Source organism: Cibotium barometz, chromosome 3 (assembly GCF_041138505.1).
Source record: "Cibotium barometz isolate CiBa-2024 chromosome 3, ASM4113850v1, whole genome shotgun sequence".
Taxonomy (NCBI): Eukaryota; Viridiplantae; Streptophyta; class Polypodiopsida; order Cyatheales; family Cibotiaceae; genus Cibotium; species Cibotium barometz.
In genome coordinates, this window is record NC_141048.1 from 44,149,541 (window position 1) to 44,177,177 (window position 27,637).

At 39.9% G+C, this 27,637-nt stretch overlaps 1 protein-coding gene and 1 long non-coding RNA gene across 2 annotated transcripts; one reads left to right on the forward strand and one right to left on the reverse strand.

Annotated features, from left to right (window-relative positions):
- Positions 1-17,812: 17,812 nt before the first annotated feature.
- LOC147640109 (uncharacterized) lies at positions 17,813-18,851 on the reverse strand. Its single transcript, XR_015262448.1, has 2 exons — positions 18,741-18,851; positions 17,813-18,700 (listed from the first exon to the last, which is right to left on the reverse strand). It is a non-coding gene; the product is annotated as an uncharacterized LOC147640109 (long non-coding RNA).
- Positions 18,068-18,943, forward strand: LOC147640110 (protein S40-4-like). The gene is made up of 3 exons (XM_086777162.1): positions 18,068-18,700; positions 18,741-18,782; positions 18,845-18,943. The coding sequence occupies exon 1, from the start codon at positions 18,068-18,070 to the stop codon at positions 18,653-18,655; it is 588 nt and encodes a 195-aa protein (XP_086633288.1). The 3' UTR covers positions 18,656-18,700; positions 18,741-18,782; positions 18,845-18,943.
- The last annotated feature ends 8,694 nt before the right edge of the window (positions 18,944-27,637 follow it).

The following is a 27,637-nucleotide window of genomic DNA, read 5'->3' on the forward strand; positions in this document are numbered from 1 at the left end:
GAATTCCCATCAAGGAAAATGCAGCAATGAATCTCTCTTCCAAAACTCGTAAAGAAGATTTGTCTGAAGCCTCTAGTGCCTGAAACCAAGCCAGAGCTTTTCCCTCAAGAGTGAGTCCAAATCCTTCAATTTGAGTATGCTTATCAGCCACTTGCTCAGCTCGAACTGCTTGCCTAAATGCTGCTACATGGTCGTATGGATCTCCCGACCCTTCATACTTCTTTACCAGTTTTTGAAGAGTTAATGGCCTTACTTGTCTTGAATACTCATCATAGGGCCTACGGCCTCTCACTCTCAGTGGGAATTGTTCCTCTCTTTGGTAAGATGGTCCACATGCATCCAAAATTGGTATGGGTCCCCTATTACCAGCCTCACCAAACCCCTCCAAAGATCTTGTCACCCGCATTTCAGGAGGTGCATTTATGGGAGACCGAGTTGGCTCCCCCACCCTCCGATTGTTATAGTGAGAAAGATGTTGTGGTGGTGTGACCGGTGGTCGCACATTTGGTGTCGGAAAATGTCTTGGTGCTAGAGTTGGGCTACTAGCAGTGGTCCACTTGGATGTTGAAGGTCCCTCTCTAGTGAACTCTTGTAGGGGAGGGGCAACAGTTTCTCCAAGAAAGGCTGTCTCTCCTGGTTTGGCTGTATTTGTTGAGAACACTTCCATGAATAATGGATGTCCTTTCCACGTGAGCTCCCGAATCTCTTTCCAATCTAAGGTTCGGTATTCATTGGCCCATTTATCAATTATTCGGTTCATGTGTCCTGCAAGCTTCTCAACTACCACCACCAGTGCTAGAGGAAGATCTAGCTCCGGCAATTTAGTTGTGGCATAATATCCCTCTAACGAGTCCTTATAGACCTCTTGAAGTGGGTCATCTTGTAAGACCTTTGTCACTGGAATTTGTCGTACAAACTCCCATTGGTTCTCAGCCCCCTGATCCATTTTGTTCTTGCCTTCTATCCCTTTCCAAATTTAGATCTACAAGAAGTAAATCATCTATGGATGGCTTTGAGGACTGGGCATTGGAGGGTCCAGGCATGTCCGGCTCAATGAGCCAGTCATCTCTAGACTCCCTTGCGTTGGAAAGCTTCGATAAGTCAAAGAACTCGATTTTAGAGAGCTCCCCTAATTTGTCTACATTTTCTGGATGGTAGGTGACTTCGTAGCGAACACCATCTCCACCCATGTACATGTTACCCTGGTCATTGACTAGAGGTGCTCTATCAAGTTCTGAGAAAATGTCTGCGATCTTAACAAGATACCGTTATTGTGGGTCCCTAAAGATCTCAGCTCCTTGAGCATTTGTGTAGTTGGAGTCTCACATTGAGTGTTAACCCCATGGTGTCGGCTTCAAATGGATTAAAAGATCTTGTGGGTGTCCTATTTGGGGCTACGGAATGACTATTTGACGGCCCTAGATTGTCCATGGACAGTGAGCTAGTTGTTCTGGAAAAGGTATCCGATTGGGATTCGGAAAAGGTTTCAGCAATATCTGCCAAATTTCCTACTGATTAGGTCCCACTTTCCTACGTAGGTACTCTAGAAGGTGCCCTAGGCCCTATGGCAGAATCTATAAGACGTCCCGACCGCAAGTGCATAAGGTCAATTTTTTTTTTGTTTTGTCTTTGTTTTTGTTTTTTATTTTTTTTATTTTTTATAAATATATATATATATGTATATATATATATATATATATATATTTTACCCTACCTAACCACTAAATGCAACTAAAATGAGTATGTGTGGTGTAACTATCTATCCTATTTATTATTATTATTATTTTTAAAATGATTTTTTTTAAATGATTTTATGTTTTTACTTTTTTTTAAATTATAAAAATTATGAATCACGCTAAAAAAATACTAATTATGCACAAAGTTACAAAAATTTAAAAAAAATGCAAGTTACACTAATTATGCAAAAAATTAAAAAAAAATGAAGAATTACAAAATATGCAAAAAAGTAGACTCCTAAAAAACACTTAATTTATAGAATTTTTTTAATTTTTTAATTTTTTAATTTTTTAATTTCTATTTCTTTTCTTTTATTTTCTTCTCCTTTTGTTGTTTTTTTTGTTTTTTTTGTTTTTTTAATACTAATAAATTTCGTACTACACAAAATATGAATCTACTAATTATGCACGCAATTACAAAAATTCTAAAAAATAAAAATAAAAAATGCAAGCTACTTTAACTATGCAAAATTTTACAAAAAATTAAGAAACGAAAAATGGACTCAAAATACGAAAATAAAAATTGTTTTTCTTTTTTTTTAAATATTTTTTTTCTTTCTATTCTCTCTTTTTTCGCTTTTCTCTCTTTTTTTCTTCTTCTTTTTTTCTTAAAAAAATTATATATATTTTTTTGTTGTTTTGTTGTTTTTTTATTCATTATTATTATTTTTTTATTTTAAAAAATACAAAAATATTAAAAATTAATAAAAAAATAAAAAATAAAAAAAATAAGAAATGCACCAACCTTATCAGTTCGCTCCGTTTCTCGTCGCCGCACCCACACGGCTTCTGCATGCCTACCCCACGCGCTTTCTACTGCTCGCTTCTGCCAGCCGTCTCTGCTGCTGCGCCTCCACAACTCCACACCGGTCGCCTGCCTACAACTGTTTACAGCCTACGGCCTTCACACCATGCTGCAGACGCCTTCGCTTTCAGCCTTCAACGCTTCAGTCGCCTTCAACGCTTCCCAATGTAGACGCCTTCGCTTTCAGCCGCTCTCCCTCAGCTTGACACCTTCTGGCTTACTTCTGTTGGACGGCCTACAATGCTTCCCACAGCCCTTCGCTGGCTGCTTGCGCCTACTCCACACTGCTTTGGCCACCTTCGCCCCCACTCAATGCTGCCGATGCCTTCACTCCTTGCTGCCTTCCACTCCGACGCCTTCCACTCAATGCTGCCGACGCCGACGCCTTCCACTGCATTGCCGACGCCGATGCCTTCCACTCCCACTTCGCTTTCTGCCGGCGCCTAACAGCCACGCTTCAACGAAATAAATAAATAAATATATATATATATATTTATTTATTTCTTTGCTACTGTTCCACACTGTAAATATATATATATATATATATATATATATATATATATATATATATATATATATATATATTAAAAAGTCACCTCCAAAGATCTTGTTAGATGATGGAAGGAAATTTTCGCGTCACAAAGCCCTCCCAACCGCAACACAAAAACACAAATGTTAGTGTTTTAGTTGATTAGTGACACAAGGTATGCCAAAAATTACAAAAATAGAAAGCACTTAAACCTAATTAATGGTGGGATTTCTCTACCGCAATGGGGTTTTATTTTTTTTTGCTTCTAATCAAAAAACAGAAAACACACAAGGCACCCTTGAGATCACACACTCAATGCCCTTGCAAACTCTACTCTAATCTACCCTAATCCACGATTTTGCAATCAATGGACCACTTAGTAAGAAGTAATGGTTAACACCCTTCACTAACTTAGGTGTGCGTTCCTCGGCAGAGCGGTGCCATTGTTTGGGACATCATAGCATAGCGGAGGCTACACTCCAACCCACACACTTTGTCAATCCGTGAATGCAACCCGGTTAGCGCATAGAGGCTATCCCGAATGGGAGAAGATTAGTTAACCACACACTAATGACTTCTAGTCCTACTCAATCCTTCTTCAACACTCAAGCAATCAATCTAACATAATCAAAGCATCAAGATTAGGCTACACTTAAGCATAAAAATGCAACTTATGCAAAGAATCTAACATGCAAAGAGCTATCACACAAGTCTCAACTACACATCATTTCATGCACAAGCTTCATCACATGCACTCTACAATTCACAAATCAGATTTTAGCATCAAAACATCATTAAGAAATCTAGATTAGCAAGTGTGTAGACCATAACCTCATATCATTGAAAATGTAGAGAATAGAGAGTACAAGATTGAAGCAAGAATGGAGATGGAGAGCCTTGGGAGAGCACATGAGAAGGAGCTATGGAGCAAGCTCTCTCTATGAGCCTCTCAACCAAATGACCAAAGAGTGTCCTCTAGCTCTCAAATGGGCCACCTTTTATACAAAAACTCTAGAACTCCCAAAAGTTCCCATGTGGGATTATTGTCAAGCCCTCTCCCACATTCATCTACAACTTGGAATTGTTTACAAGAGCCCTAAGTGTCTTTTTTTGCTGCATCCTTGCATTGATCTTCATTCGTCACATGCAACAATCACTTAATACAATCATTATGTTGTTATGCAAGCTCTCTTGTGTTATACATCTCTCTCTCTCTCTCTCTCTCTCTCTCTCTCTCTCTCATCCATAGCTGCTCATCCACCTTCCATGGCTTAAGCTCTCCATCCTCTTCTATTCCACTCACTCCCTCCTAGACTTGGCCATGTTTCTAATAGTGTGTGTGTGTGTGTATGTGTGTGTGTGTGTGTGAGAGAGAGAGAGAGAGAGAGAGAGAGAGAGAGAGAGAGAGAGAGAGAGAGAGAAGAAGAAGAAGAAGAAGAAGAAGAAGAAGAATAAGAATAAGAAGAAGAAGAAGAAAAGAGTGTTTAGAGAGATATAGATAGAGTGAGGAAGAGATATAGAAATAAGGAGGGAGAGAGAGAAAGAGAGAGAGGGAGAGGGAGAGAAAGAGATATAGAGAGAATGTGGAAGAGAGAGAGATAATATCTAGAAAGAGGGATCCTAGAGAGAGATTGATACCTAAAGAGAGAGAGAGAGAGAGAGAGAGAGAGAGAGAGAGAGAGAGAGAGAGAGAGAGAGAGAGAGAGAGAGAGAATGTGGAAGAGAGAGATAATATTAGAAAGAGGGATCCTAGAGAGAGATTGATACCTAAAGAGAGAGAGAGAGAGAGAGAGAGAGAGAGAGAGAGAGAGAGAGAGAGAGAGAGAGAGAGAGAGAGAGAGAGAGAGAGAGATGATGATGATGATGTTTAGTATCATCCTTGGGAGGCCAATAGTAGCCTATGGGACCATATATATAATGCAAATACATGAGTCTCATTTCTCATGGGAGGGGTAAACTATGACCCATCAGTTAAGGTTTGAGAGCTAGGGGTATGGCTATGTCTATTGAGTAAGAGTTTTTGGTGCTCAAAGGGTGCTCTTACATAGATTCTAAGAGCTCTCCAATGTATCACTCTTTTCCCTCATTGAGTAGGGGGTAGAGGTCTTGACACCAAGCTAGAAATGCAAGAACATCTTTTATATCCTCTCAAGGTCATCCTCCCAAGTGGACCCCATGATATGCCTCTTCCCCATAACTATCTCTACTTCATATATATAGTAGCATTTATATTATCATGGTGTCAAATAATGGAGCTCTCAAACATGCCAACCATGCATCTCATCTCACTTTGCTTGCATTGGTTTTTTTAATCATATCCTAACTTGCCCAACTTGATTTTTAACATGTGAAATTTATTTGTAGCTTGGCCATCTCCACTACCCCTTGCAGCACAAGAGAGAGAGAGAGAGAGAGAGAGAGAGAGAGAGAGAGAGAGAGAGAGAGAGAAAGAAAGCTATATTAACATCTACTAGAGGCCAAACTCGACCTATGGGACAAATCAATGTACAACTGTCAATGTCTTCTGGATGTCCAAAAAAAAAGGACAAAATGAACATGAAATAAACTATGAAAGTATTGAGCACTAGTGGGGGGGTGTGTTGGATGGAGCACTACTGCTAGAGGCTCAGTATGCAACCTATATACATAGGGTATACAAGAATGCAATGCAGATTTGTCTAGCTCCAACCAGTACCAGCAACCTATATGAGAGAGAGAGAGAGAGAGAGAGAGAGAGATAGAGAGAAGAAGAAGAAGAAGAAGAAGAAGAAGAAGAAGAAAAGAGTGTTTAGAGAGATATAGATAGAGTGAGGAAGAGATAGAGAAAGAAGGAGGGATAGAGAGAGGGGGAGAGAAAGAGATAGAGAGAGAATGTGCAAGAGAGAGAGAGAGATAATATCTAGAGAGAGGAACCCTAGAGAGAGATTGATACCTAAAGATAGAGAGGGAGGGAGAGGGAGAGAGTTTAAGAACCCACTGGTGGCCACTTTTGGAAAATGCTCCACCAGAAATTTCTCACCAAAAAAGCATGTCCCCACCTTACCAACCCATAAGGTTTCTAAAGATGTATCCAACAAGAAAGTATACAAATATGATCCTTCTGACAATTTTTCTTAGTTCTTTTTAATAGAGGCTATATATTTTTAGGTACCGAGCATGCCATTGTTGCTTAATTCTTTATAAGAAATGTTATAACAAAGGCTATATATTTGTTTAAGTTTCTTGCCACTTCTATTATTTTTTTGATTTACAAAAACAAATTGGCAACCACGGTTTGCACCAATTAAGTGCTACATAAACAGTTTGCAAACAAGAAGTAAATATTTGGTATTACTTGGCAAATAAGCCAACAGTTAGTCTACCCACATGCAACAAGCAAATGAAACACCAAGAAAGCACATGCATGGCATAAGGATCTTACTATAGCCTTTCTACAACCATTCTTGTCTATTATTAAGCACACTACTAGCCATTAAGTGCAAACAAATGTATATAACCATTACTATTCATGTCTTGGGAGGGCTAGTTTAAAGAGTAGGTTCCAATGTTGCCAACTATACAGCTCCCACATAAATCAAGTTTAGAATACAATAGATGATGGATCCCTTTTTCCATTTAGGTTTGCAATTCTATTCACACAAATTTCTTAGGTAAAGACTTGTAAAGTAAGAAATCTTAGCCTAGCATGCATTTCTCCACCTTTGTTTATATGAATCCATGTGCCCCTCATGCGTCATCATCTCTCTCTGTCTTCTCTCTCTCATATGCACACACACATGCACATGGACACATACACATGCATATGTGCATGCATGCATACATGTACATGTGCACGTGTAAATGTATATGTGTATGCACACACACACATGCACACGTGCACATACACACACACACACACACACACACACACACACACACACACACACACAAACTCCTCCCCACAGATTTTTTAACTTTCTCTATTTTAAACCTCCTTGTTATTTTTTGCACTAACATATGAACAAAAACAAAGAGCTAGCCTCTACATGGGCTCAAACTTAGAAAAGACAAAAAATTTCTCTCTATGTAGAGTAGCACAAAGGCTAGAGGGAGACAATGGTGATAGAGAAAATGAGAAAGGTTCTCCCTTTATTTTCTTTTGCATAAAAGTAGCAAATAGAGCACATGCATGTGCGTGCACATACACACACACACACACTTACACACACATAGAAAAAAATGTTGGAATTAGGGTTGCAGGAAAGCACACAAAGCTTGGAGAAGAAGGAGCAAGAATGCACACAACACAAAGTATTAGATTGTGTCAATGTACAAAAGATAAGTTAGCCCTAGAAGGATGGGCGTATATACAAGCCGGGGGAAAAAACCTCCTAAAGAGGGAAAAAGTTCCTCGGCGGTCCTAAGTGTGTTCACACACATCACTGCCTATATATATATGGCAACAAATCCCCCCTGGGAGTGATGGTGTGAACGAGAGCTGGCACTCATGTATAGGGGAGTGCCATGCCCGAAGTAGATCAGTCCACAAAGGGGAGCAAGCCCAAAGCTTTGCGGAAAGCTTCGAACTTCTCACGAGGAAGCGCCTTTGTGAAAAGATCGGCGAGGTTGTCCTGTGTTGGCACATAGGCCAAGCTGATCTCTCCTGCTGAGAGTCTCTCCCTGACATAGTGATAATGCACCTCAATGTGCTTTGTGCGAGCATGAAAAACTGGGTTTCTCGCAACTACCAATGCGCTCTGACTGTCAGTGAAGATAGAGGTGGCAGACTCCTGTCCAACACCCAAGTCAGCCATAAGCCGTCTGAGCCACACACACTCAACCGTAGCTGTGAAAGCTGCCCTGTACTCAGCTTCACAACTAGAAGTGGCCACAGTAGGTTGCTTCTTGCTCAACCAAGATATGCATGAGCTACCGAGCATGAAACAAAAACCACTTGTGGACACTCTTGTGTCATAGCAACCAGCCCAATCTGAGTCCGAAAAAGCATGTAAATCTGGCAGCAACGATCCCCCCTTGGGATAAAACAACCCAAGATGTATGGTGCCACTCAAGTAGCGAAAGATGCGTTTAACTGCCTTCCAATGCTGAGACCCTGGGCTATGCATAAACCTGCTCACCTCTGTGAGACTGCAAACTGAATGTCCGGCCTCGTAATGCATACATAAATGAGGCAACCCCTGATAGAGTGTGACATCAAAGTGATCTCCAGCATCATGAAGACTCAACTTCAAACCTGTCTCCATTGGAGTAGCAATAGGCTTGCAGTCTTTAAGGCCAAATCTCCACAACAATGTCTCAATATACTTTGTCTGACACAAAGCAATACCTCCATCACACTACTTAAATTGTATCCCCAAATAATGATGCAAATGCCCCAAATCTGACATCTCAAAAGAGGCATTCAAATCAGCCTTAAAATCAGCAATATGACTTTCATTTGGTCCTATGAGCAGCATGTCATCGACATAGAGAGCAATGATTAGATGTACATCATCCACACATTTAACATATAAAGTGCTTTCTGTTGGACTCTTCTGAAAACCATGTGCAGTCAAATATGCATGTATCTTTTCATACCAAGCTCGTGGAGCTTGCTTTAAACCATATAATGCCTTTTTCAACTTGCACACTTTGTTTTCCTGCCCTCTTTGAACAAAATTACGAGGCTGCGATACATACACCTCCTCATGCAAATCTCCATTCAAGAACGCAGTCTTTATGTCCAGCTGATGTACATTCCAAGCATTATGAGCTGCCAATGCACAAATGCTATGAATGGTAGTCATACGACAAGTGGGAGCAAAGGTCTCATCAAAATCAATGCCCTTTTCTTGAGCATAACCCTTTGCAATAAGTCTAGCCTTATAGCGATCAACACTGCCATCTGGCTTTCGTTTCAACTTAAAAACCCACTTACATCCAATGGCCTTTTTACCAATAGGCAAATCACACAAAGACCATATACCATTCTTGATTATAGCATCATATTCACTTTGCATTGCAGCCAACCAATTTTCTGATTTTTGTGCCTCATCAAATGAAAGAGGTTCTTCTTCTTCACACATACTAGACACAGCCAAAGCATAACAATCTGATGCGTAAGAGGCATGCTGAAAACCTGAACGAGTATGACTAGATATAGGTGCATCAATTTTACTATCACGCAAGGTTTGCACCAGCCATTTAGGCATACCTCTAGCCTGCTCATTTTCAACCATAAGAAAAAAACTGTTTGAAGCACAAAAACACTTCGAACTTTGCCTTCAGTGGATATACCCATGCATGCCTCGAGTAATCATCAATGAAAGTCACGAAGTACAAGTGTTTACCAAATGACGGAGTTTGCATAGGCCCACATACATCACTATGTACAAGTTACAATTTGCGAGTGGCCCACACAGAACCATCCTTTGGAAACGCAGAACGTTGCATTTTGCCCAAAATACAGCCTTCACAAACATGTTTCAATGGTGCCTCAAGAGGGGGCAATGAAGCAACCATATTAAATTTCTGCAAACGCAGCAAACTAGCAAAGTTCAGATGACCAAAACGAGCATGCCATAGTTTTGCATCTGAAACTGCCTTTTCATTAGAAACTACATTTGCTGAATCTTCCACACACTTGTCATAAGAATTGAGCCTATACAGCCCACGAAACAAGGTGCCAGATGCAATAATCGTATCACCAGAAGTCAAAGCATGAACAGTACATCTGTCATCCACAAATTTGACTACAAATCCAAGTCTAGCAAGCGCAGAGATAGATAATAGATTCTTCTTTATCCCTGGCACATACAAAGCATCTGAAAGTGTGAAAGCGCTGCCATTTGCTGCAGTAAGCATAATTTTACCAACGCCCTTCACTGGGTAAGAAGCATTATTGGCACATGTGACAGTATTCCCATTAGAGACAGCCTCAAGACAAGTGAACATATCACGATGCGAGGTAATGTGCTTTATAGCACCACTGTCAAAATACCATACATTAGAGTCAACAGAAACTGCCAAACATGCATCATGTATAGATGGGTCATACTGGCAATACACGCTAAACGCCCATTGTGTATCCTGCACAACATTTACAGAATCTGCAGTTGTAGAAGCATCCGCTATTGTGGCTGCATTTGACTCTTTCTTCTTTGCCTCTTTAGCCTTTAGCTTAGGGCAATTCTTAATGACATGATCATTTGCCTTACAATAGTTGCACCTGGTCTTTTTCTTGCCTTTATCAAGAGCCTTCTCAAACTTATTGTTGCTACCTGTGAGAAGAAGTTGCAGACCTACTAATAGGAGAAGAAACAGTGGAAGGGACTGCCTTACCACTTCTTCTCTGCTGCTAGGCAGCAGCAATAAATGCTTGATCAACTGCACGCTGCCTAGCCCTGTTTTGCCTGGACTGCGCTTCTTACAAGAGCTTGTTGACTAAAGTATCATACTTGACAGCATCAAGTCTGTCCTCAGTAAGAAGTCTCCACGTGGAAGCAAAAGTCTGATATGTCTCAGGTAAAGCATCAAGAACAGTCTACACAAGAGAATGATCAGGAATAATCTCACCTGTAGAAATCAACTGTTCCTTGAGATCTTTAATCTCAGCAAGAAAAACATTCATGTCATCATCTTCCTGCATAATCTTCAATTCTAACTCTTTACGCAGGTAAGAGATTTTTGCCTCGTTATAACCTGCATACAAACCAGCTAGAATATCCCAAGCATGTTTTGTTGTTTTAGCTGAACGAATATGTGGGGTGATGTTACTTTTGACAGAAAGTGCAATCAAGGCATGAGCCTGTGCATCTTTACCATCCCAACGAGCTTGTTCAGCAGTGTGTAAAACAATAGCAACAGTAGAGCTGCTAGAACCTGCAACATCCTCAACAGATCCTACATCCATAGAACCTGTGGACGTACATCCATACCCTGCACAATGTTCCGCACTCCTTTTGCAACATCCTCAACAGTAGAGCTGCTAGAACCTGCAACATCCTCAACAGTAGAGCTGCTAGAACCTGCAACATCCTCAACAGATCCTACATCCATAGAACCTGGACGTACATCCATACCCTGCACAATGTTCCACACTCCTTTTGCAACCAAAACATGCTGCATCATGTATGCCCAAAGTGGGTAGTTGCTGTCTCCATCCAGTTTGTCTTCAGCAGACAACATGCGAAATACATCATTGTTGTTATCAGCCATGGCCACTGACTGAAACTGATGCAAAAGCTACCTGTAATGAAGCAAAGACTGAACAGAGAACAACTCGTGCTATGTAGCACGGTCCACAATAGAATACGTATGCCTGTTTTGCAGAAAACTGCACTGTCAAAATTTCTGCAGAAAATGACAAAAACACCTGTGCAGAACTTGAAATACAAAAACGGAGCCCGAAACGACCTCAGATGCAATTTCTGAGAACGCAATGCCCTATGGGCTCATTTGCAGTGTATAGGGACCTGCAAGCGCTCGTGAAAGCTCACCTCAATCGGAGAACGTGAGTCGGAGGGTGCTGGCAGTGTAGCCCTGAAAGCCGATGCCTGCTCTGATACCAATTGTTGGAATTAGGGTTGCAGGAAAGCACACAAAGCTTGGAGAAGAAGGAGCAAGAATGCACACAACACAAAGTATTAGATTGTGTCAATGTACAAAAGATAAGTTAGCCCTAGAAGGATGGGCGTATATACAAGCCTGGGGAAAAAACCTCCTAAAGAGGGAAAAAGTGCCCCAGCGGTCCTAAGTGTGTTCACACACATCACTGCCTATATATATATGGCAACAAAAAAGATAGGGTTAGATGGATCCTCCCTTTACTTTCCTTTGTATAGAGTAGCAAATTGAGCACACGCATCCATGCATGCACGCACGCATGCACACACAGACATGCATACACTCATAGAGGTAGGGATGGGTTGCACATCCTCCATTTTTTCTCCAACAAACATACCCACCCTAGAAACAACACCGAAAATAGATATGCTCGATTGAGAGAGAGAGAGAGAGAGAGAGAGAGAGAGAGAGAGAGAGAGAGAGAGAGAGAGAGAGAGAGAGAGAGAGAGGGGGGGCAGGGGTGGGCTAGAAAACACATATACTCCTTTTTTTCTGTAATAGACATACCCTAACAACACCAAATATAGATAGGCTTGATTTAGAGAGAGAGAGAGAGAGAGAGAGATGGTGATGATGACGATGTTTAGTATCATCCTTGGGAGGCCAATAGTGGCCTATGGGACCATATATATAATGCAATACATGAGTCTCATTTGTCATGGGAGGGGTAAACTATGACCCACTAGTTAAAATTTGAGAGATAGGGGTATGGCTATGTCTATGAGTAAGAGTTTTTGGTGCTCAAAGGGTGCTCTAACGTAGATTCTAAGAGCTCTCCAATGTATCACTCTTTCCACTCATTGAGTATGGGGTAGAGGTCTTGACCCAAGCTAGAAACGGAAGGACATCTTTTATATCTTCTCAAGGTCATCCTCCCAAGTGGACTCCATGATATGCCTCCTCCCCATACCTCTCTCTACTCCATATATAGTATCATTTATATTATCATGATGTAACGTGCCAACCATGCATCTCACTTTGCTTACATTGGTTTTTTCAATCATATACTAACTTGCCCAACTTGATTTTAGACTTCACTCAATGCATGCTCCCCATATATGAGTCACTGGTATGTTAATACCCAAGTATTTCAAGGTCTACAATATCTCTACTATCATGGCAAGAAAGCATGGCATCAAAGAGTGCACAGCTCGAACATGCCAACCACTCATCTTAATTTTCTTGCGTTAGTTTTTCAAACATATAGTAACTTGCCCAACCTGCTTCTAGTTGTGTGTTAAGACCCTACGATATCTCTAGATAATTGTTTTTTTTGGAAAAACGATCCTTCTATTAGTTAATGAGAAAACGCCATAAGGCTACAAAGCTCACCTCACAAGGAGGGATAATAAACACAGTGAACACCGGAGCTCCACCCCCGTGGGGGCTGGCCGCTCTCTGGGGGGCTACCTAGTAGTACGTGCGGGAGGTGAGAAGAGCCAAACTGGAGGCCTGTAGTGCCAAGTGACATCCTCGCCCCTCGCGATGAGGAAAGGGCCATGCTACCAAGTGCGGAGGAACGCCTTGCGGCGACCTCTCATGCAATCCGAGTCGCCCTGAAGTTTCCCCCAGTGTCAAGGTGTGAATGATGTCCACCCAGAGGGCCTGTATGACCTCTGCCGGTGGAGTCGCCTGGCGGTCTATGGCCTCCCTGCATCAGGCTTAGACTCTCCATTTCCCATGTGTGACCCTTGGATGCCTGACCCCAACCCTAACCCTTAAGGTTAGTCCTAACCCATGCTCCACTAGAGCTTGTTCCCATGCTCCCAAGCTCACAAGACTAATGTGGGTTAGCCTAACCCATGCTCCACTAGAGCTTGTTCCCATGCTCCCATGCTCACAAGACTAATGTGGGTTAGCTTCCTAGTATATGCACACATAATGTGCATATAACATTGTGCCCAATGCATGCTCCCTAACTTTGAGTCATAGTGGTATGTCGATGATGCCCAAGTATTTGAGGTTAGCACTGCTACCCCCATGTATGTGAAAGTGGGATGCTCATGTGGTTGAATGGTCTTGACAAGCATCATCATCTTAGTTTTGGCCACATTGATTGAGAGTCCATTCGCATGGAAAAACATCTCAAGATCATGCAATAGAGGCAGTGTTGCCAAGATATATTAAAAAACAACATTGTCCACATATATGAGTAATATTATAAGGTGGTATCCTAGGAGTGGTACATGGAGCCCTTCTACATTTCTAATGTTAGAGATGATCTTTTACAACTGATCTATGCATAATTTAAAAAGGGTGCAGTAGTTGGAAATCTGGTTGTAATGGCCCCCCTTAAAGATGGGTCTAATCCAATTGATTTTCTAATGGAGCCCTTTTACATTTCTAATATTTGAAATGATTTTTTTATAGCTGGTCTATATATAATTTAAAAAGGGTGCAATATTTGGAAATCTGTTTACAATGGCCCCCCTTAAAGATGGGTCTGATCCAATTCATTTTCTAGCCAGACAAAAAAATGTTCTCTGATTACTTGATCCATGAGCATTCCTAACCACTTCTTTATGCATAGCCTTGCCCATTTTGGTAATTTATATAACATGTGAAATGTATTTGTAGCTTGGCCATGTCCACTGCCCCTTTTGCATGTGAGAGAGAGAGAGAGAGAGAGAGAGAGAGAGAGAGAGAGAGAGAGAGAGAGAGAGAGAGAGAGAGAGAGAGAGAGAGAGAGAGGAAAAACGTTTCCACCTTGCAAAATTAAACCTATGAAATTAAAGATTCATAAAAACATAAGAAAAAGGGTTATTTGAACTTCCATAAACCATAGATTTCACTTAATTAATACATTAATTAATTAATTACGAAGGAAAAAATATTGGTGCCTTACTTTGATTGACTTCATTTCTACTCTCTATAGATCCACACTCTATAATCTTAAACAACATTAGTTAACACTAGTCCTATAATTGAGCCACAAAAGTGAAAGGGTAAATCAAATTAGAACTCCATGCAACTTCTTTAGAATTTTTGGTTAATATACATATACTAACCAAAAGTTTTGAAAAAATTTACTAAAAGTTTTGTATACTCGTGGTAAAAGTTTTGAATATACTTTTACCATGAGTATGCATATACTCATGGTAAAAGTTTTGAAAAAAATAATATACCTAGTAAAATCACTAAAAATAGTATGAAAATGTTATATTTTCATAATATTTAAGGATAGGTATTTAAAAAAACATAATATTCCAATGGACTAACTACGTGTTGAGAGATTTTTGTATTACATTTGTAGTGTGCTTAACATTTTATTTAAGGCATTTTTAAAGTAAATTTTAAAAATGAGAGCTTTTTGCATAAAGTGCCTAATGATGACCACCTCAGAAGACTATGTTTGTAAAACTTTTTTTGGCACCAAATGCCTAAATGATAAGCATGGAAGAATAACTTTTTTGGCACTTGATTTGTTTTTCTTTCCAACTAATATCTTGTGTTGAGAGGATTTATAAAGTTTAAACACTATACTATGATTGTTTTACAAAAGTCTCTAAAGGCCACAAAAGTGGTTTTTCTTTACAAGACTAGTGAACCACCAATAATATATTTCCCTTTGAAAGCACAGTGTGATCCACTAATAATAGCTTTCCCTTTGAAACAAAAATGTAATCCATATAGCATGCCCCTTTATGTGTAGAGGAACTTCAAAATGCTCCACAAGTCTTTTTATTTTCATCCACCTTCGATTGGAGATACTTGGGGGAACAACGATTAAATTGCATGGTAACACACTAATCAACTAACAAATTTTCTTAATCTTAGTAAATACCTACTATGATCGAATTGTGAGGTATTAGACCCATGAAAATATTTTTTTTCCATGTTTTTCAACACCTTTGTCTTTTAGACAAATGCAAACATATCATTATAGTTTTCTTTCGATCTTGATATGCATGTATTGTTGTTAAACAATGAGTTAGGGCATCTCTCCCACACCTCACTCTAAGATAAACATCACCACTGGTTGATGACTTTGAAATGATATAACTTTGGGGGTAAGTTGGGGGATCTCCCTCACCTCACTCTATTTTAAAAAAAAAAGATGAACATCAACATTAATTGATGATTTTGCAATGATATGACTTTGTGGACCATGGGTGCTTACAGAGTCTTGAAGTTGACCCATATGAGCCTTTAAATTGGCATTTTGACAATTTTCTATCTTTGCAACTTCACCATTATAAGGGCTCGTAAAGTTGCATTGTGTTATAGTGAATACATCCAAACCAACCAATGTTGGCTAAACACTCAATTACGTGCACACCCCATTCATGCATATAGGTCCCACGTACTATTAGTAACTTTTTTATGGGGGATTAATTAAGTCTTCTTATAGTCAATTGCTAACTCATGTTACTCCTTGTCTCACCCATGGTGTATAGGCATAATACCATAGCCAATCTATGGCAAGGATAGAACAAAGTGTACATGTGATCATGCACAAAACTCTAAGAGCTTAGGCAACCCTTTGCCACAAATTTGTGTCTGTTAGGTTTTTAATGTGAAAGTTCTCAACAACTAAATCAAATTTCATAGCTCTGTGAAGAGTGTAGGGAATAGAGATTGTAAAAATATGTACTCTTCTTAAAGTTATACCTTATTCAATAACTTCTTCTTTTTTTTCTTTAGTTTGTATTAATTCCTCTAACTAAAGCTATCTTCATTGAATTTTTAAGTTATGCCTTATTGTAGACAATACCTTGGGGAGACTAAATATGGTGAAACCCTATATAGCATGAAGTTCAAAGCCTACTAATAAAACCCCTAGTGTAAATGTTAACTCCTTAGCATGACCTCTTGTCTATGTACAAACTTCTAATTCTTTTTTTTTCTAAGTAATAAAAAAACCTTTATGTAAGTATAAACATGTAAGTATTTATGAACGTTTCAACAAATCTAATGCTTCTGATTGAATCCACATGGTAGGCTTATACACCATGTGGTGGTGAACCCCCAAGACTAAACGCAAGCTAAATACCCAACATGACATGCAATTTTTAACTCTATAGAATGTGAATCCAAATGTATGTTTGGTTAAAGTAAAATCAAAGAACTAAAACAATGTGTATTATGGTGTTAGATACATGATAAATTGATAGAGTGTCAAATAATGCATGTAATGCCAAGACTAATAATTGCACAATAATCATACTTCTTAAATTCAAATTTCTTTTAAATTATTTGAAAAAGGGTAAAATATGAGCATTCTAAACTTGCATGACACATCCTTGGCTTGGGAGATTGAAATGTCATAAGGGTCAATGGTTTCACAAATATGGACTCATATGGTCCTTGGGTATATCTTTTGATCATAAGTGAATAGAGGAAGATATCTCAAAAATATCAAGCCATATTATTGAACACTGAAGAGGCATGGAACAAAAACCTAGAGGAAACCGCATGCCATGCAATAGGAAAAATAATTGTTGTCATGTCAAAGTGATTGGAAGAAGTACTATCATATGATTGCAAAAATGTAGAAGGCAACACAAAGTAGTCACTTGAATTGTTTTCGTTTCAACTTCTAATAGTAAGATATGGTATGGTTGCTGCTGACATAGTTACACTATGAGTTGGTTATGTGCGCATGCTCTTATGGATAGTAGGAGGGCGTGGCTTGAAAGAGATTGAGCTACCAATAAGGACTAGGGAGGTATGAGGCAAGACACATCATGATATGAAAGCAAAAAGCAATGTTAAGTACTAGACAATTCATAGATGGTGGCCAAAAAGTAGAGAAAAGGTATTGGTAGGTGTAGGGGAATGTGCATAAGTCAAAGTACTCTGCATGATGGGGGGGGTAGATGAATGAGGAAAGGGGGGGTTTACGTGGAAATGATTGAAGGATATTATGGGGGTATGAGATTTTATTCTTGAGGATGTGTGTGTTGATTGGGGCGTGGGGTGATTTTCCAAGGTTTAGAAGTTTTTTAATATGTAATAATGACGCTTGAAATAGATTAAACTCGGAGAATGATGGTTGGTTTTGGAGTATATGAGAAATGCTGATAGAGAAGGTTCAATGATCCTATGGGCGTGGTGAACCTGGACACGTCTTCTAAAAGGGGAGGTTCTTCTCTGAAGCTATAAAGAAAGGGTACCTGCATGTGGCGAGGTCTCCCTCTAGCTAGTATGGCATACCCAGAATAATTTCTGTGTTGTGGGATATGTTGCTTAGCATGCCCTCCCTCTCTCACCATAGCTCTTCTTCGCTCTCAACCTCTGGCTTCCTGCGCGCGCTCTGCTGGCGTAAACTCGATTGTCTGCCCTATCTGTTCTTCAAGTCCTTGAAAATGTATCATCATGTGGGTTTTTAGGTTAGATTAGTTTGTATGCAGATCCGCTAATCGGCGAGGTTAATTCTAGCTTGTGGCCCAGATGACTGCCCAAATACTGCTAAGAGAGAAGCTTCTCGGCTTGGCGATGCCTCCCTGCTGTGAGAGAAAGCAGCAAGAAGCGGAGGAGGATCATGATAGCAGAGATGGTGCAGGCGAGCTTTCAGAAGAAGAAGTGTGGGAGGTGCAGGCGAGCTTTGGATCAAAATTGGAAGCTGCTAAGCTGGAGAGCTTCACACAGGTGGGAGGCAATAATGAAGCCATGGATCAAGGCAGAGTACCTCGAGTTATTGATATAAAGAGAGGCAGCAGCAGCAGCAGCGCAGGCCATGGTGGAGGGTCTGCGCCCATGAAGGTCCCGGAGTGGCGGCAGGCCAGCAGCAGCTTAAACCATAGCCGGGCAACCTTGATTCTTAGAGAAGAGCTGGAGGAAGAGGATTTATTTGGCTATGAAGGTGGTAATAATTATATTGGCCTGAGGCTCCCCCCTCATCTGGTGGTGGCTCGCCAGCATTCGAGGAAGCAGGTGGCGGCCTCCTCCGTGATAGAGGGCGCCGGCAGAACACTCAAAGGTAGGGACCTTCGAAATGTTCGCAATGCCGTGTGGAGATGCACTGGCTTCTTCGGATAAGGACAACACCTCACATGCCGTACATCACAAGAAAACATCTCCAACCTCCATATGTGGAGTACTATCACAAGAAAACATCTCCAACCTCCATATGTGGAGTACTAAGACACTCTCTTTCCTTTAATAATAGGAACTGCTAGTGTAGCATGTTACATAGTATGCCTTATGGAAGGCATTCTTTCCTTTAATAATAGCAAAATGTTAGTATAGTTGCCAAGCATGTCACATAGTATGACTTCTCCAAGGCATTCTTTCCTTTAATAATAGCAAAATGCCCCTTTAGTTCGAGTTTAGTTCTCAAAGCATGTGGAATAGTATGACTTGTGGAAGTCATTCTTTCCCTTCATCATAATAGGAAAAATGTCAGTATAGATGTCATATCATGTGGAGTAGTATGACTTGTGGAAGGCATTCTTTTCTTTGTTAATAGGAAAATGTTAGTTTGCAGAAGACATCATACATGTAGAACTTCCCCATGATCAAAAACTACTAGCTTGATGATCGCTGAAAATTTTGTAACTTGTTCCTGGAGACTCTCTCTCGAGCCTCGAAGGGCTTTGTAATGCATAGAATTGTGAATAAATATATATTGTACACTTCCAACCCAAGGCTACAAATTATGTTGAGGAATCGGGTCCTTTTAGAAAGGACGAATTGTGATATTAGTTATGAGTCATTTAGGTTTCAAACAAAGAACTCATGTAAAAGAAGAGAAAAATAAATTTCAATTACTCTACCTATGTAACCACTCACAAATAGTGAGGGGTGTGTGTGTGTGTGTTTGTGTGTGTGTGTGTGTGTGTGTTTTAGGAAATAAAAATATACCCCAACTAGTATTAAAAGACTAAGGTCATGTAAAAGGATAGGAAATGGGTGCGTGTGTGAATGGACTTATGGTCCACTAGCTCACCTATTTATGTTGAGAAATCAGGTCCTTTTAGAAAGGGCGAGTTTGTGATATTAGTTATGAGTCATTTGGGTTTCAAACAAAGAACTGAAAAATAAATTTCAATTACTCTACCTATGTAACCACTCACAAATAGTGAGGGATGGGAGTGTGTGTGTGTGTGTGTGTTTTAGGAAATAAAAATATATCCCAACTAGTATTAAAAGACTAAGGTCATGTAAAAGAGTAGGAAATGGGTGTGTGTGAATGGACTTATGATCCACTAGCTCACCTATTTAAAGGCAAATCTAGAAGGCATTATGTAGTGTGCAAAGGCCAAGTTGTATGCATAAGCAACTTAATAAACAAGATTTGTTCTTGTATTTTTGGGTCTCTCTCCTCCACTCATTTTGATCTAGCATAAGCACCACGAATTTCAACATGGTATCTAGAGCTAGGCAACTTGCAAGGTGTAGACTAGGTCAAAAAGTTGTTTCTTGAGTGCATCTTATCTACCCCCAGCCAGTGAAGGCCTTCCAGCAGCTTTTGGAGGCCGTATCTTGGCGTGCTTTTAACTAGGAAGTTCAAGAGGGCCTCCGGGCGCTCAGTTTCGTATAGGTAATTAGTGGCTTTGATCTCTTTGAGCCGCGGCGTTGAGCTCTGAGCAAGCCGACAAAAGTTTTCTACAGGCCGTCGGTGTCGTACAGCAATCTGCCGTTTGTGGGAAATGCTAAGCCACACAAGCTTAGGGCTTTTGAAGCCCATCGTCTGAAGGGTCTCCATTCAATAGATGAGCTGCAATGCATGCCCGACGTGCACGCAAGAGCCACAAAACTAGGGCAGCCCTATGAGGAAGCCATGGAAGCTTCAATAAAAGCTTCAAAATAGTGTTTTTTACACTAATCCTTGTTTAATTGATCTTAATCACTTAAGTGCTCCTTGAAAGTGCTTTTGCTCCAGATCTTCTAAAGTGGTGGGCATACACCATGAGGTGTTCATAAGCCTCATTGTCATCAAGCTTCATCAAGTGTACAAGGTTCCAAAGTGTGCTTATAAGCACTAACGGTGTTGCTAAACACCATTGGTGTGTGTAGCCATCAGCAAAGGGGAGCCTCTTGACATTACGGAGTGCTTCTAAGCACTAAGAGTGTTCTTAAGCACTAATGGTGCATCTAATCACCAATGCAAGTGTCATTTGACACTTAAAAGATGTGCCCTTAAGTACTAATAGTGTTGCTAAATACTAATGGTGATCTTAATCACCAAAGAAAGCATTTCTTTGACACTAATGAAGCTCATCTCCATTAGAATTTATGGTTAGGCACACACCCTAAGTGCTAAACCATAAGCTTCATCAACTTAATCTCTTCTTATGCAACATCCTTGGCTTAATTAAGGGTTGTTGCACTCTTATAAGTCCATTCACACACACACACCCTTCTCCTACCCTTTTACATGACTTTAGTCTTTTAATAACTAGGACTAGAGTACAAATAATAAAACAATTTGAGTTAGAGTGTGAGAGAACAAATTCAAGTTGTTGAACAAAAGGTATTGTTACAAAAAATAACTTTTAGATACAAGTGGAAAGCTCCACAGAATTGACGTAGAACTCAAACTTTGAGGGAGAAGCACTAACTTGCATACATTCACCACCATGAAACATATGTTAGAATATGCATGTCATAAGTGGGAAACTACAGGTTATGCATGTTAGAATATGCATGTCATAAATGAGAAACTACAGGTTACGCATGTAGATATTGTTGTCCTAATCACAAAGACAATGTATGACATCAATCATAGGAGCCACAAATTGCTTTTTTTTTTTTTAAAGGAGAATCTTAAGTGATTGTGGTGATATCACTAGTTTTAGAAGGCACATTGTGGGTCAACAAGGTCTAAACATATGTTACTAAACATATTATTAAAACATTAAGTAAAAATTTTAATGAACATAGGGGAAGTATTGGTGCTAGACAACAATAATACTTAAAAGGATTCAATTTTAAAAAAAAAACTTACAAAGGTTTTGAAGGTAAGCACCATATTTTTCATTGAAGTATTTATATTAGTGCAATAATAAAAGGGGACAGAAAGAGAGAGAGAGAGAGAGAGAGAGAGAGAGAGAGAGAGAGAGAGAGTTATTTAAAGAATAAGGAAAAAAATAAGATGTTACTTTAAAATAGTAATATATAGAATTAAAATATAGGTATATATCAAACAAAACATACATGAGTGAGTGTGTGTATGTGTGTGTTATTCAAGTCAAGTTCTTACCTTAGCCTTTGGGAATCATGTGTCATTGGGTCTTGCCTTCAAGTCGCAAAATGAAACTCCATAGTGTGGGTGCATTAGCTCAATCGTCCATCATAACTTCCTCACTCTTTTGTCACACTAGAATGCTCCTTTGCTAAGGGGGTGAAGGTAGGGCTCTCTATGCCTACATGGAAGCAAAAAGAAAATGTCCTTCAAGGTGTTTCTCTCTCACAAAAGGCAAATAAAGAAAAAGTTAATGAAAGGGAGCAACCTACAAGCAATCCTATTCAAGCAGACAAAACATCCTAGCATGCAAGAATATAATAGAACACATGTAAGAAAGAGTAAAGAAGAAGGGAGCTCACAAGTATTCTATTACAAGGAAATGAATGTGTATTGCTTAGTGTGAAAATTAACTTATATACAAGTGACTAGTTTCCATACTAGTCTAGCTAATCTTAAAAATGGTTTGACCACTATTACTAGTCTCAAGCAAGTATGTATATAAATCCCTTAGACTTTCCCTATTTGACATTAGCTCATGTTAAGGACACTTTATATGTGCCAATATTTGGGGAGGTTTTAGCTTCACAAACAAGCTTTGTCTACACCAAGGAGTACAACCCGTCTAGAGTGTGAAAGCACATTGAACATGGGAATAGAAACCTCAAGGGTGGTCATGCCCTCAAGATTTGTCTACACCAAGGAGTACAACTCGTATAGAGTGTGAAAGCATGGTGAAAACGTGGGAATGGAAACCTCAAGGGTGGTCATGCCCTCAAGCTCTACCAATCCATTGCTTGGACCTCCGTAATCTAATCACTCAAGAAGGAGAAGCTAGCAAGCTCTCTCTCTCTCTCTCTCTCTCTCTCTCTCTCTCTCTCTCTCTCTCTCTCTCTCAATTATACTCCACATCTAGTTAATCATAAGTAAGAATAATCAAGCAAGCTTGCCTTAATCACACACTCTCACTCAAGGACTCACACATGCAAGCAAGCAACTCAACAAGACTCCATAGCGAACAAACATAAATAAAAGGAACAAGACATGCGAGAAGGAAGGATCTCCCAACATTACTCCTCCCAATTTGTGTGGTGGTTACTCCCCCATCAAGGATCGAAGCGGTGGTTACTCCTCCCAATTGAATTGGGAGGAGTAACTACCACTCAAATTTGATTGGGAGGAGTAACCACCACCATTCCAATTTGATTGGAATGGTGGCATTCATATTATCTCCATAGTACTTTCTCACTACACACTGGCTTGTATATCTCCATTGTGGAAGGATGTTGAGATATAGAGCTCAACTAGTGCTATGGCGGACATTGATAACCCGCCTGGGTGATAGTGGGTGATATGCGGCTAGTGGGATGACAAGCTGTGTGACAACCATTTTGGATTACTAGAGACTGGCATAGTTATAGCGCTAGCTCATTTAGTCGGGTTCACATTATGGATCGACCCTTGTATGTTGTAGTAGTTAAGTACTAACCCATATAGTGTGTACTCTTATCTTTATGTTATATTGGTTGAGTAGAGAAGAAGAAGATAGAAGAAAATTCAGCTATCTATCTCTCTTGTGTCTTGCTCCCTCTTGTGTGTGTGTGTTTGCTTGCTAGGGTTTGAAGCTCTCCCCCACATTGTCTTTATGTTATATTGGTTGAGTAGAGAAGAAGAAGATAGAAGAAAATTCAGCTATCTATCTCTCTTGTGTCTTGCTCCCTCTTGTGTGTGTGTGTTTGCTTGCTAGGGTTTGAAGCTCTCCCTCTCCCCCACATTGTCTTTATGGTATCAGAGCCTAGTTCATGTGAGAGCTAAGGAGGCAAGCAAGAGGCAAGAACAAGCAAGGAAGGAAGCGGTACTACACGGGTAAGAGCACCATCATCTCTTTCCCCTTCTTGGTTTAGGTACAACACCCCCTCAGTAGCTCTGGGAGCTACACATCTCCGATTAAGGAGCTGTCTTCGTGGGAGCAGAGCTACAGGGCAGGTATAATGTACTATTGGGGACAGTCCTATTGGACATAGTTTTTTTAAGCTAGATTTGCGTTTTTGGCGCGTTACGAGCCCTGTTTCATCACTGCAAGGCTTTTCTGACAATTTTCACTGGAAGTTCTGGTAGAGAACTGTTTCTGCTTGAAATCTGGTTATTGCAGTGCAGTAGTGCATTTTGGAAGTGCAAACAGGGTTTGCACATGTATTGTTGATACTGGGTGTATGTACATGTACCCTGGTCACATTTAGTGACACACAGGCTGTGCTGAAGTACCGCTACTGCAGCAGTTACAGGAGATACTGCTGTATTACAGGTTGCATAATACAGAAGTTGTCTGTTTACAGGTTATTTGATTGCTACAGGAAAACATGTCTGATGAAATTAATCAGATTGTTAGTGAGAAGCTGGATAAGAATAACTTCCATGCATGGAAGTTCAGAATGACCAATTTCCTAATAGGTAAAGGATTTTGGGATTATGTAGAAGGAAACAATGACGAGACTCCAGAGTTATCTGAGGAGAATGCCATTCCTGTAGATATAAAGACATTCAAGGATTGGAATCAAGGTGCAAGAAAAGTCATGTACTGGTTTTCAATTAGGGTCACAGACACTATGATAGGACAAATAAGGGATGCAAAAACTTCAACAGTTATATGGCAGAATCTGGTTCAGATGTTCGAGACCAACACAAAGGCAAAGAAGTTGTAGTTAAAGCAAGAGTTGCATACTGTGGAAAAGAAAAGCATGTCCACCATCAATGAATATGCCACCTAAAAGATCAAGGGCATTGTTGAATCCCTTAGGTCTATTAATGTATCAATGGAGGATGATGATTTAATGAGTGTCTGTCCAAATGGGCTTGGCAAAGAGTACAAGCCATTCAAGACCTCCATTGCAGTTAGGGAGAATATTCCCAACTTTCGGGACTTGATATCTATGCTGATCATAGAAGAAAAGGCTTTAGGTGAGGAATCTTCTTCATAAAGCAAGAACACATCGGAACGGGCCTTCTAATCTATTTCCGGTAGAAGAGGATTTATTTGGCTATGAAGGTGGTAATAATTATATTGGCCTGAGGCTCCCCCCTGATCTGGTGGTGGCTCGCCAGCACTTGAGGAAGCAGGTGGCGGCCTCCTCCATGATAGAGGGCGCCGGCAAAACACTCAAAGGTAGGGACCTTCGAAATGTTCACAATGCCGTGTGGAGATGCACTCGCTTCTTCGGATAAGCACAACACCTCACATGCCTTACATCACAAGAAAACATCTCCAACCCATATGTGGATTACGAAGGCACTCTCTTTCCTTTAATAATAAGAAATGCTAGTGTAGCATGTTACATAGTATGACTTATGGAAGACATTCTTTCCTTTAATAATAGCAAAATGTTAGTATAGTTGCCAAGCATGTCACAAAGTATGACTTCTCCAAGGCATTCTTTCCTTTAATAATAGCAGAGAGTTATTCCTTGATGTAGTCTCAGGTATATAGAGACATGTTTTAGTATGTGAAAGTATGGATAAGGCCATCTTATTCCTTTTATACACGATTTTATTCATATTTTCCTAGACGGCATACTAAGGAGTTTTCAAATTGTTAAGGTATGTATGGCTGGTATCATGGTGGTATGGGACGCTAGTCATCCCTCACATATATTATCTTATGGGATAATTTGGGCTCAAGATTGTTGCTTTGCTTACATCACTTAACATGTTGACCTCAACATTCAAAGACAATCTCATTTTCTATATCTCACATATATTATCTTATGGGATAATTTGGGCTCAAGATTGTTGCTTACATCACTTAACATGTTGACCTCAACATTCAAAGACAATCTCATTTTCTAAATTCACTAGAAGTTATAGTGTGGGGATTCTCTAGATAAGCTTCTTTTATCTATAACATACATGTATTGATGAGTGTAATCTCGTCGGCATTTTCACTTGTTGAAATCTCTTTCTTTAAAGTTCAAGGAGTTTATCTTGCTGTGTTCGGATAAGGAAATTTAGATTTTTCCTTTGTTGGCATTTCTTTCTCTAGTTTCGTACTTTATGTGATTTATACAGTCAACCTGATGGTTTACGGATGAACATATGTGACTCATCAAGATGCTGATGACTCTCTATGTTGATATGGGTAACTCGGGACGTCAATTATTCCATATGCAGATGTGGGTATGTCGAGGCGTCGATGAATCCCTGGTTTCTGCTGTTATAATGCCATGTTTTCCTACTTTAGTCCGAACGAATGGTTTACAACGAGGAAATTACTTTGAGTATGAATTGCTCTGATCATCCGCAGTCTGGGCAAATAGAGCGTATGAATCAGATTGTAGAGTATATGCTTCGTGCATATGTCTCTGGAAAAGCATCAAATTGGAAAAAATATCTTCCAATGATGGAATTTGCCTATAACAGTTTTAAATATACGGCTATTGGTTTTAGTCCGTTCATGCTTATGTATGGGGGTATCGACCCAGGGCACCTATTGATGTCAGTCTTAAGGACATTGAGCTTGATGTATCGAGGTATTTCTTGTGTGATATGTAGGAAATGTTGACCGAAGCTCAGGATTCTATCAAGAGTGCTCAGGATAGAGCATGATTTTATGCTGATAGGGGACGCTCATCTCGGTCTTTTGAACCAGAAGCATTGATTTATTTAAAAGTTCCTAAAGATTCTCAGACTTTTTCAAAAGGAAAATACTCGAACTTATCTCCTAGATATTGTGGTCCATTTTGATTTATACATCGGATCGGCACGGTTGCGTATGAACTTAAAATACCTCCACATGTTAGAGTTCATCCAGTCTTTCATATCAATAGATTGAAAGGAAAACTGGGAGGTGAGGATAACATAGTTATTCCTCAAAAACTCATTGAAGTCGAAGAATTATTCTATGTTCCCCATAAACCTGATAAGGTACTTGAATTCAGGGAAAGGAAACTTTGTAGTTGACTAATCCCTGAGGTTAAAATTAGGTGGAAAGATAGGGAAATAGAGGATTTGACTTAGGAGTCAGTTGATATTATTCAGTGTAGTTCTTCTTCTTTTCATTGCAAGAGTGCAATGTTTTCAGAGAGGGGAAGTATGTTATATGCACATTATGTGTGCATATACTAGGACGCTAACCCACATTAGGCTTGTGACCATGGGAGCATGGGAACAAGCTCTAGTGGAGCATGGGTTAGGACTAACCTTAAGGGTTAAGGTTAGGGTCAGGCATCCAAGGGTCACACATGGGAAATGGAGAGTCAAGAGTCACTTGAGGGCCCTCCTATATAATAGGGGCATGGGGCTTGGGGGCTTGGAGGCTTAGGCTATGGTCTCTTGTGTAGAGGTCCATATCTACTCACCTACCATTTCACACTATAGCTACATGCTATTGGATTGGAGTTATACCTCTTGATGGTATGGGACATCAAGGTAGAGGTATGATGTATTTCATTTATAATTCATGTGTGCATCCCTTGGGCTCGGGGGTGGTCGGGTGGTTGAGTTTATGCATGTTTATGCATAACAATTATCTAGAGAGATCTTAGGGTTTTGACACTCTCTCTCGAGCCTCGAAGGGCTTTGTAATGCATAGAATTATATATTGTACACTTCCAACCCAAGGCTACAAATTATGTTAAGGAATCGGGTCCTTTTAGAAAGGGCGAGTTGTGATATTAGTTATGAGCCATTTGGGTTTCAAACAAAGAACTCATGTAAAAGAAGAGAAAAATAAATTTCAACTACTCTACCTATGTAACCACTCATAAATAGTGGGGTGGGAGTGTGTGTGTGTGTGTGTGTGTGTGTGTGTGTGTGTGTGTGTGTGTGTGTTTTAGGAAACA

Bases quoted from the DNA above. Each gene is read 5' to 3' on its own strand.
- LOC147640110 (XM_086777162.1), top strand. From the start codon at position 18,068: ATGACTGCCCAAATACTGCTAAGAGAGAAGCTTCTCGGCTTGGCGATG.